Here is a 12,055-nt window from a genome sequence, read left to right on the forward strand (position 1 = left end):
ATAGGCCAACTTTGTTCGGTCACAACAAGCTCCAAGAGCTATTTAATTTTTAACTGCTATTCTCAAAAAAAAATAATTTTAACTGCTAACTTGACCTGGGACCAAAATGCACTTAATCTAGGCCCAATTTGCAGTTAATCTGGCCCCATACACCAAAAATTGATGTCACTGGTGAGTGGTGAGCGCAACTTGGGCTTTGAAAGGCCCAAACTACTCAGGTTTCTGAAGTTGGGACCTTTTGCCCAATCAACCCCCAGATGGGCCTAAATATATTCAACCCCGGTAATCTCATAAGACAGAGGTCAGACTGGATCATGGGGTAGCGGACCTTCCATAACTCTGTATATAACCATGCGTTTCCCAAAACATGGATGATGATAAATTCAGTTTCATTTCAGAAATGTTCATTCATTTAAATGAAATGCTTGCAAACATTCACAATACCAGCTGCTGGCAAAATGAAAAGCCGATAACCTACTACCAAATGAATCAAAAGTACGCTAACAGTCTAACACCTTTCAAAACAATCTACAGCACTAGCGAGTATGAATATAAAAAACTATTAGGACTGAACAATCCGACGGAAAAGCAAGTGCTCAAAAGGAATGGATAGTGAAAACACACATGCACCAAAACCATGCTAATTTGATGCAAACAAACATGCATTATATCCATGTCAATGGACATGCAGGGCAAAGGAAAATAGTCATCTAAACAGAGATTATTTCTATAGCTAGAATTTCTGGCAACATCTAAGGAAACGGTGAATCATTTTGCATAGAAGAGTTATGGAAGTCTCAGAAAGATGAGCTAATCCACAGATATTCATTCGTTCTCTAACATGCCCAACGTTGTGGTGGTTGGAACCATTTGCTAAACAAACGATGAGTGCATTTGAAATAAAAAGAAAAACAACACACACACTCATATGAGCAGCTTATAAATTTATAGAAAAAAATAAATTAAATACGGCTCATGCTCATTTCAGTCAGGCATACATGCTGTCAAAGACTAATGAGAAGTATTAAGCTTACTTTTCCAGTGTTACGTTAGGCTACTGAATGCACACCACCTTAATCACAGCCTTTTAACAGGTGTTGATATCTTCTTGCTTATCTTCCACTAGCTTCAGTTTATCCAAACAATTAGTTACATCAGGAATCATCCATCCTTTGGAGTAACCTAACAATCCCATCCCCCACACTAGATCATTCAACAAATCCCTCCTTTGGCTCCCCAAACACTCAAAATTTAGTGCTAAGGGCATTTCCTAGAGCTAGAGAAAGTGGATCATCCTATTACAACTTTTGGCATATGTTCACAGCAAAGCATATGGAATGCAAGTAGCTAGATGAACCTATCAATGTTATGAAAAAGTCACCTCAATGTTCAAGATACTGCAGGAAGTCGTCAATATTAAATACTGACTTACATAAATATCTAGATTTGAGAAGGATAAATGTTAACTAACTATTTGCATTTAGTTAGTTACAAATTGTCTTCACCGAATATAAGCAATTTATAATATCTAGCCAATGATTATAAAACATCACGGACTACTTTCATTGGAAAGAGAACACTATGCACATACAATGAGGTATTTTTGCACAAGCTAGCTATCATGGCTACCCTGATACTCCAAAATAAGTGAAAATAGAAGCATATTCCTACTCTGTAGCATTCATTTGACCTAAAGCTGAAATTGTGTCCAAAGACCAAAACACAACCGGTTAAAAAATTCTTAAAAAGAGTGAGTGATTATAAAATCTGGAAAATATTGGAGATTAGTGATTACAAATGCTAACAAGATCTATTTAAGATGAAATCCCTCCGTTTATGTGGACATTGCATAATAGATAAGATCATACCATAGTTAATTTGAAATTGAAAACAAGAAGATAGGCTCTGGAATCCAAAGATTTTAAGATAAGTAGGACTAAGACAGGATGTGTGGGTGTAAGTTAAGGTACAAGAAATGAGGAAGCAATTAAAATGATGGGGAAGAAATACTTTGAACTGGGAGTTTTAAATATTTTGGGTTTACAATTCAAAATGATGGAGGGGGATGTCACAAATAAATTAAAGTTGGTTGGATGAAGTGGAAGAGTGTATTGACATGTGCGATGAAAGAATACCCTCGAAGTTTAAACAAAATTTATAGACGTGCTATAATCCTCGCAATAATGTGTAGGGCATAGAATATTGGGACATTAAGATACGGCATGCCTTAAAGAAGAGTGTAGAAGATATGAGAATGTGGTCAAACAACAAGGATACGATTAAACTGAACGACAACAATGGTAGGTGATTACATACAAAAAATAGTGGATGGCTTTGAATTTTGAAAAACTTGTTGATAGAAATCCTATTTTCTTTGTCATTTATTATAATTTAATGATATATTTGATGTAATTTGAAGGATGGAGCAGCCCAGCTTACAATATTTAACAGTCATATAAAGAGTTTGATACATCAAAAGTAGTTTTTCTACTTTGAATACGTAAAAATTTGAATCTTGCTCCCCTGTAATTTCTGTTGGGTTGCACCCCTTGGTGCTTGAATAAAATTCTTTTCCAATCAAAAAAAAAAAACGTAAAAAATGTAAACAACACTCGTGCACAAGGCTCCCGCAACGGGGCATGCAGATAGTGCAACACAAAGAGAAGAAACAGTAGGTTAACTTGGAAATTAAATGCATATTTCTTCACAATTAACCCTATGCATGCATTCTTTTATGTGCACACATGAATGTGAAACACACAGTGCATGCCCGAAGCCTCTCATGTCTTATAATTGATGGAACTGAGCCTGGTAGTTACATAATACTATAATAGTATGATGCTGAACACTCATGTTTACATATCAAAGATTGCACACTGTCATCACGATAAAACCACCAGATTAGTTCAAACATACCTGTCCCATAGTTTTTTAGATGACAAGTCGCATCTGCCAATGTGTACCAAACACATGCTTCCAGCTACCAAGTATGCTGTCTTTTCAACTAAGCAACAAGAGAACTTGCATGTCCAGGTGAGGGTGGCTGTTCGCAAAAAAAAAAAAGGTTTGGTCAACCGATTACAGAGAATCAGAAAACATCACAACACAAGGTGATTAACATCGAATGCTGATTCATCAAGTCTTTGCACAACAAACCTCGTGTTGCAATTCAATCACTGCAAACATGTCTCTGGCACCTTGCTTAGTCTTCAACAATGTGTCAGGTACCATTTGAGTAGTGTCAAGCAAATATCTTTGAGGCACAGTGGTCCCGTGTATAATACCTAGCAATGACACAGAGAACATGTTAACATAAATGAGCTAAAATTATCTTCAAATGATTACATTACAACATGTGTAAACATGCCAGAGCTGACTTGCACTTCTAATGAAAGGAGAGGATTAGAAAAACATCAGCTAGTTTATGTGAAAGTTTTGTCCATATCATCAAAATTTAAATGGATATAAAAAAAAAAAAAAAGGGGCAGAGAAGATTTGAAAGAAAAGAAGAAGGTATTCACCACTGGAAAATTGACGAGCAGTGTGATGATGTCGCTATCATTTGATACAAACCAGAATAACAATGACTGCGGGGAAGATATTCAATGCTACCCCCCGACGCCCAACAACCCCATCACAAAAAGGAAAGGGAAGACAAAAATAAAATCGAGTTATCACAGTTGCTCTATTTTACTCACTCAAAGAGGCTTGAAGCTTGTCTCGGCTGAGAAAAGTGCCGCCCTAGAACCCCTACAAAGCACAATGAAGATTAATTAAATAAAGTCAAAATGACAAGCCAACGCCAATTTGTTCAGCATCAGAACGACTAGTATTCTGGAGAGAATGGAAAGAGTAGCATTTCCATAATCGTGAAACAGAGTTTCTACTCACCAGTGATTAAATAATTATGACAAAAAACAAAATTTCATGAGATTTGAACAGCATTGCACTCAAACTGTAGTAGAATATAACGTTTAGAAGCCTACGGTAAATCTAGCCAATGTTCCTAATAAAGAGTGACAAAATGTAACAAATTGCAAGCTAAGTATTCAGGTTATCTTGTTTCTCTCTTAGGACATTGCTTTGGTGGGATGAGAATGAATGAAGATATTTTCAAGTGTAAACCCATCAGAAAGCTATTAACCCCCAAATAAGTTAAAAATATTGGCACTCGCATTTTAAGCACCACATAGTTTGTCATTTCTACCAACATAATCATGTTCATCCTTACTTCTTAGTTGGAAAACAGCATTGCAATCTTGTAGAAAGTTGTTTTATGTTTACTTTAATAGAAAAACAATATAGCATTTCAACAACACATTACAAAAAACTTTAATCATTACCTAATTTAACTGACATACCCGCCAACATACTCATTCTGTCTAATGTCAAAAAAAAAAGCAGGCTAAATTAATAAGTTGAAGTTGAACTAAATGTTATTTGCAACAAAAGTTTTGAGCTGGTAATACCACATGATCATACCAGCAAGTCTTCATCAATTACTCTCTCCCCCAGCACAGCCGAAAGATGGCTACATAAATGATTTACTCAATTGAATTTCTCCAACAGCAACAAAGAAAAAGGAGGCTTATCTTCTGAAAGATGGCGACAATATTGCTATCATCCTAAGGCCAAACAAAGTCAGCAATAAAAGGACAAATACCTGTGAAGAGATGAATCCAACCTTTTCAAGACTGATTTCCATAGAATGGGCAGCCCGGCGGGCTTCCTTAGCAAGGAAATTACTATCTTGCTCTGTTTTTTTGCTGCATACAATGTATTGCTTGTATTAAGATACTGCATGTCAGTAATAAAGCACACCAAAGTGATCTCTGGAAATAGCTAATGAGAATCCATAAGGTTGTACATATGAGCATTAAACAAAAAAGAGGACTCTAAAAACTAGATCACAAAAAAAACTCAAGACATCAAATTGATGGAATACATTGAATGCAAGAAAATACAGATAACAATCGCACACAATGAAGTGTTACAAGAAAATTCCAACAGAAAGATCAGCAAAAAACGACCTAAAGTTTTGGGAGAAATTAAATTGGAATTGAACATTGTATAAAACATTGTCATGAGATATTGCATAGTATAAATACTCCATTTAGTATATGTAATTAAGTACCTTGAGCCATCACAATCAAAGGCAATTAAATAAGTTTCACAGAGGATGTTCAACCCATATGTTAATTGTCTAGTGGTAGCCCTAAATGTTAATCGCACTGTTCATTCGGTCTCGCATTTTCGTAACCAAAAATTGCAACAATCATAGAGATTTAATGTTCAAGGATATTGAAATGAAGGACTCTATTCCTAATCATGCAACGACTGTCTCAAAAAGTAATTCAGTGATAGGACAATATAAACTTGCTTCAATAAAATTCTTTCAGCCTAAGTAGAATCTAATTCTACTTCAAATGTACATTCCTGCCAACAGGAAGGCCATCAAAACTCGTTTGCACCTTAGCTATATAATGATAAGTCATAAGCATATGCTTCTTGTTACCGAAATATAACCACTCATTGAGAGTCAAGACTACATGAAAAGCTAAAAGATAACTAGTCACCTCACATACAGATATCCATTTTCATTGATGCTTTGCTAACCTCCTTGACAAATTCCCTGATACACAAACAAAAGATTATATTAATGAGGAATATGAAAAAAAACGCAAAAGCAAAAATTGTCAATATGATGTACACACACATAAAAAATACTGTGGACAATGTAACTTAAAGCTTACTAAAAGAAAATCAGCCCGTATGGATGGATATACTTACAAAATTCCACTGAATAAACATAAAAATCCAGATACTTCAATAACTCCCTTCACTATTAGTGGAATTTAGATAAAAAGACAAGGAAAGGGAGGAAAGAAAAAAAAAAAGTGAACTACTAACAGAACAACGCAAGTAAAATCCTAAAGGCCGAGCCTACCATATCTGAAATTTCCTTCATGGACCTCATGGCTCAAATAATTTCAGCAGATGAAGCATTCCACTTGAATAACTAGCCAGTTCGTCAGCCTGATCAAATTTTACATGAAAGCATAAAATAATTGAAAACAAAACCTATAAGAACCAGAGTTCCGTCTAGTAGAAGATTATGATTGAGCTATTACGAGCATATTAAGTTTTAAGTTCAGTTGCTCATCAAAAAAAAGTTCAGTTGAATCAACGAATATTGACGACCTTCAATTTCAAGGAATTTAACAAAATATTTAAGATACAGATGTGTTTGAACTCTTTTTTGTTTGCTGGTACCTTCCATCGGCTTCCTTGGGAGCTTCGAGCGGTGAAGACGTAGAGTCAGATTCTCGCTCCGTACAGTAACGCTCTGGCAGGAGAGAGAAAATTGCGAGCTCTGAACACATCCGAATGGGAAAATTAGACAATCTCTCTAAAACGGAGGTTGAAGGCGGTCCTTCGATGACACTTTTCCATCGTTTGGTGGTGGCATCGGTGATCGACCGCTAAAGTTATGTCGAGATAATCGAGTGATGCTTAAGTGCTCCAGAGCTGAAAGTAGTTCTGCTGCCTTCGCTTCCGAAGTTAGGGTAGAAGCAGAAGCGGAGAAGAAAGGATACTCGTTTGATTTGATGAGAGGATAGGGAGAGGGAGGGAGAGGAAGAGCAGATCGCAGAATGAGAGAAACAGGAGTGTATAAACCCTAAAATTGAACGAAGTGTCACTGTAAGATGAATTTGGAGGTTCTCTCGTTACTCAGGGTGGATGCATGTTCAAAATAGGCAAGTCGGGGAACCGCGCGTTTTTGGGATTGACGGTAGGTCCGGTACACTTTGCTCCATCTAAATATTTTCTAAAAAATTTAGAAAATTCGTAAATATCTATGGCTTAATATTGTAAATATAATTATGTATTTTTTACAATAAAAACTATTAAATTTATAAATAAAAAAAATATTTTCAAATATAAATGTCGAATCAAATATAAGTAACAATTTTTTATTTTTGTAATTTTTAAGATGTATATGAAATTTAAAATCACTTCTATTTTATATTTTAAATTTTTTAAAAATAATTTGGTGCACCAAATAGGCAAATAATGCACTGCACCTCCCCTAATCCAGTTTTTGGATCGATGTGAATCTGCCAATACTTCACAAAAATTTGGGAGAGAGTTGTGGAATGAAGATTGAAATCGGTATCCACGATATCCGAAAATCAATTTGGTTTTATGACATGACGGTCTACAACGGATGCAATATTTTTACTAAGGGAATTTGTAAAAAAATATAGACAAAAGAAAAAAGACCTCCATCTAGTATTTGTAGATTTGGAGAACGTATATGTTAGGGTGTCTAGGGAAGTAATGTCGTGGATTTTAGAGAAGAGAGGAGTACCGACTAGCTATATCACTATAATTAAGGATACGTATGAAGGAGTCGTAGCTTGTGTTAAGACTATTGGAGGAGTTACAAGGGAGTTTCCCATCACGATAAGATTACATAAGGGGTCGGCCTAAGTCCGTTCCTGTTCGTTATAGTAATGGATGAACTCACACGACATATTCAAGGTGAGATACCTTGGTGTATGTTGTTTGCGGATGATATAGTTCTAGTGGATAAGACAATATGGGGAGTTAACTCAAAACTTGAAATATAGAGGTAAGCATTAGAGTCTAAAGGATTTAAACTAAGTTGGACTAAAACATAATATATGAAATGTAAGTTTAGTAACAGTATGCAAGGGAACGAACAAGCAATTAAATTAGATGGGAAAGAAGTAACAAAAAGTAAGGTTTTTAAATATCTTGGATCAATTTTCCAAGAAAATGGTGACATAGGTGATGATATAGTTAATAGGATTAAAAACGGGTGGAATAAGGAAAAGAGTGCATCCGGGATGTTATGCGATTGGAGAATTCTCTTAAAGTTGAAGGGAAAATTTTATAGGTCAGTTATTCGCCCTACAATGATGTATGATTATGAGTGTTGGGCTATCAAGAGATAACATATCCAAAAAATGCATGTAGCAGAAATACGAATGTTTCATTGGATGTGTGGTCACACTATGAAAGATATGATAAGAAATAAGATTATTAGATCTACGGTAGAAGTAGCACCTGTGAAGATAAGTTATAAGAAAATCGATTAAGATAATATGGACATGTCCAACGTAGAGATAGTCGTGCGGCAGTGAGGATTAATGAGATAATTTTTATAGGAGAGAGTAGGAGATAATAAGGTAGACCTAAAAAGACATGACTTAAAGTTATAAGAAATGATACGAATTTAATAAGAGTGAATGAATGCATGATCCATGATAGAAATGAATGGAGAAAACAAATACAAATGGTGGATTTCTAATGATGTTTTCATAGACTCGTGTAGTCGACCCAAAACTTTTGAGATAAAGGCTCGGATGATGATGATGGTGTATAGTTGTTAAGAAATTAAGCAGCAGCTCCTGTAAGTACTTATCAGTGTTTGACGCCATCTTACAAGACAATAAAACCAAAACAAGTCTTATAATTTCCTTGATGGAGGCTTATATATATACACACACACACTACTATTATTGGTCAAAATTTGAAAATGATAACTAAAATCTTCACTGTTAATTTTTATAAGATATGATGAAAGTGTTCTTAGTCAAGATACATGCATTGGTGAACGTTTTTCTGGATCCAATCAGTTAAAACTTATTTTAAAACCGAACTTATTCGTGTTAATTAGTAATGGCAAAATGGTTTTAGACTTTAAGAGATTTCAGTATATATCCTCTAAGACGCGTGTCATGATTGAACAATGAAAGTTTGAGGCGATAACCACTACCACAGTCCACAAACCTACTTTTCCATACTTTAGGTCATTGATTAAGATAAATTAGAGAGATACGATCATAAACCAAACGTATTTTGTCAATCTATAGCATCGAAACTTCTACACGTGTTGATTTTTTTTTTGGGGAAAGGTTATTGATTGATTGTATTCATTTACGTAAAGTAAAGGGCAAAAGAATTTAAAATCCTCAAGACACTCAAACCATCATATCAATGGATTATAAGGAGAATTAAATACATACATACATATATAAACAACGGTCATCGATCACCGAACACTCTTAAACAATACCTTTAAAATATGGACAAATTAAACTCACTTCAATAGACTTCGTGCTTTTGAAATCGCCTTTAAAATATGGAAGAAAGGGAGTAAAAACACAGAATTTGATAACAGCATAACATAAAATAAAGAAAATTAAATATGAACATGCTTGAATTTCAAATGTTTTTTTTTTTTGTAAATTCAAATAATTAAGACAACCCAATTACCAAAAACCTGGTATATATATACCGTGATTAATTAGAGACAAAGTGCTTTATATATATGTACATACTTTATTATATGTCCGTTCATATATGATACAAATTAAAAAAGTTGTTCTTTTTAGTGAGGGTACAAGAAAAGCTGTTATTGGTGAAGAAGTTTCACCTTATATATTAAACAACAAAAAACAAGTATTGATCGTTTTTTGTAAGATCGAAAAGAGAAAGATAAAGGCATAAAGAGGCCAAAAAAGAACACCGAGCTCCTGTAGGTGAGAATTGGTTGCATATATATACAACAAAAGCTCAAAACTACCTCAAAAACTTCCTAATTACGGTTTTGAATTGGAGTGATCTTGATGACAAGCCCAGGGAAGACATCATCCGGGTCATGGATATGTGGGTTCCGCTCCACGATAAACGGGTCGCCGCACTTGTTGCTGATGCTATGCAAAGTCTCTCCTTCTCCGACCACATAGATTTCGTCGCACGGTCTGTCAAAAAGACGGTTCCCTCTGAAATGACCATGATCCGCAAGTGAATTCTCTCTGATTGATGCAAACAATATCAAGCCTAAAAGCACTATTGCACAGTACCAAGATGCCATATCAGCTGCCACAACTGCTAGTTTCATGGTCTTGGGAGAGGAAGCCATGTTTGAGAGGTGGGTTTTGATGAAACAGAAGAAATGACCTTGATGTTTATATAAAAGAGAGGGGGAGAGGGAGAAAGAGAGGACCTGTACTTTGATGGTGGGTTACACATATTGATCACACTCCTAGTCATCAATTCCATCTATGACATCTACTTTGTTTCCTTGGCCAGAAAAAATTAAATTACCATACGAATAAAAAAACATAATATGTTTTTATTATGTCGTGTTACACAAATGGCAAGTTATTACTTATTAACCCACTATCTTTATCTGACAGCTGCGAGGTTGTTTCGTTATCTCCGTAAACTCCAAACAACATACTATACATACATACATATATATATATCGATGGGAATTGAACAATTTACTGCCTTCCTAGTGTACAATTCTAGAAAAAAAATTAAATTACAGAATATGAAATACAATATTTTCTGATATTAAAACGAGTTATAATTATGTCAGCTTGAAGGGTCCTGGTTTTATAGTGGGGACGTTATTAAGACAAAATAGAAGAAAATACCATATATAAATCAGTAAGAGATAGCAAGGGTATTTGTGTAAAAACACAAATGGTCAAAAAAATGGTGGTGTGAGGACTTAGTGGGATGAGATTTATGGGATGAAGTGGCGTGTGCGAGGGAATTGTGGCCTCTCCACTTGCCACCACCATTGAAAGAAAAACCTGTAACCATCAATGATTAAGCCTTAACAGTACTTAACACAAGTATTAGGCCATTTGGATTTGGGGAAGGCCTTATTTCATATTTATTGGTTGACTTTTGAGGTCTGGGTCTGTCTAGTTATGTTCGTGGAATAGATTTTTGGACTTCACCATTCTTGCCGTGCTCAAAACGGGCTTTGCGGGACCAAGGCGACATGAGATGACCAAGTCATTTCCCACTTTTGGGACCAATTCAAGTTATTGGATATCGAAAGACCATCATTTCCCGTCCATGGGAAGAAACTAGAGCATATGATGGCATGATCAATGTATATACTGCATAGTGCACAGTTTCAATGGATCATGAAGCGGTGGCAGAAATTTTAGTCAAAAAAAAAAAATTGACATATTTTTCGTCCCAATATAATTTGGACGGGAAATTAAATACATAATATTTTTTTAACAGTGTATGAGACAAACTCATGAAAAATTCATGTGTGAACGCGTGCCTCTGAAAAGAATTGAACCCTGGCGTATATACATAACTTGGTAAATTGGATTCAATCACTTAACCATTGATTTTGTTTTTGAAAATGTTGATTCTTTTATAGGGTTAAACTAGTAATTTCGATTAATATATTCAACGAAAAAGCTTCAAAATCATGACGTTTAGTTATGATCAGAGTGGTTGCACTTTTGTTAATTTGTGTCACAATCCATGATTCAACTTGTGACAACACATTATATCATTTGCTAATTAATCATTTTCTTCTGATGACCGCCAATAAATCTAATTAGAGATCCCTAATCAATGTATTATTGATGGCTGTTGTTAAGCTTCAAATATTTCACCACGTTTACAATACTTTAATTTGTAGTTTCTCAATGAAAGTGACCAGACAAAATTCCGGAATAATTGCTTTTGGTTTTTAGAAACACCGGACTAATTGCATTATATTTGCACTATGCTTTCACCTAAAGTATCCTATCATCATGTGAAAAATTTATATGCGCACGCCTAACGGATCGAGTTTAGGTCCATATCGAATGTCAAAAGCGTTAGCTAATTTGTATAGCGTCGTTATAGGTTACCAAAAAAATGTTCATAAATTAAATCAATGCGATGGCTCTAATCATCATGAATTTCAACTATTAAGCCTTCACTTAGCTAATTAAATGCAATATTCAAATAACGTATAAAGAGAAGTTTTTATGTGATTATGAATTTGATGGACATATACTTATATTGGTATAATAATTATATTATTTATAACGGATTTTGCAGCCGAGCCCATCCCCGAGAAACAAAATGTTGGGCAAATCTATGTAGTATGTACTATTTAGTGTCAAAGTATCAAAGCAAAAGGTATGAAAGCAAGGCTTTCTAACAATCAATCATCAATGAAATGAATTAACAAAAAAGAAAATCAACCTTGAAA

The 12,055-nt window shown here is 34.9% G+C and overlaps 2 protein-coding genes across 30 annotated transcripts; both read right to left on the reverse strand.

Moving 5' to 3' along the window:
* Window positions 1–372: 372 nt before the first annotated feature.
* Window positions 373–6,778, reverse strand: LOC119985827. Of its 29 annotated transcripts, XR_005465158.1 has the most exons (9): window positions 6,274–6,778; window positions 5,948–6,036; window positions 5,577–5,632; window positions 4,664–4,766; window positions 4,483–4,531; window positions 4,344–4,382; window positions 3,699–3,750; window positions 3,157–3,284; window positions 2,663–3,043 (listed from the first exon to the last, which is right to left on the reverse strand). XR_005465158.1 is itself a non-coding variant. In XM_038830245.1 (7 exons), exons 1-5 carry the CDS (start codon window positions 6,381–6,383, stop codon window positions 3,242–3,244), a joined length of 348 nt encoding a protein of 115 aa, XP_038686173.1. In that variant the 5' UTR covers window positions 6,384–6,778; the 3' UTR covers window positions 373–1,357; window positions 2,917–3,043; window positions 3,157–3,241. The 29 variants fall into 29 exon arrangements, 6 of the variants coding, with proteins under 6 accessions (XP_038686173.1, XP_038686178.1, XP_038686176.1 ...); XR_005465162.1 differs by having other exon boundaries at window positions 3,699–4,378; window positions 4,685–4,766; XR_005465164.1 differs by lacking the exon at window positions 4,344–4,382 and having other exon boundaries at window positions 4,470–4,531; window positions 4,685–4,766.
* A 2,616-nt stretch (window positions 6,779–9,394) lies between these two features.
* Window positions 9,395–10,072, reverse strand: LOC119985878. Its single transcript, XM_038830328.1, has one exon. It carries the CDS (start codon window positions 9,953–9,955, stop codon window positions 9,629–9,631), a length of 327 nt encoding a protein of 108 aa, XP_038686256.1. The 5' UTR covers window positions 9,956–10,072; the 3' UTR covers window positions 9,395–9,628.
* Window positions 10,073–12,055: the final 1,983 nt, after the last annotated feature.

Source organism: Tripterygium wilfordii, chromosome 19 (genome assembly GCF_013401445.1).
Source record: "Tripterygium wilfordii isolate XIE 37 chromosome 19, ASM1340144v1, whole genome shotgun sequence".
NCBI classification, from domain to species: domain Eukaryota; kingdom Viridiplantae; phylum Streptophyta; class Magnoliopsida; order Celastrales; family Celastraceae; genus Tripterygium; species Tripterygium wilfordii.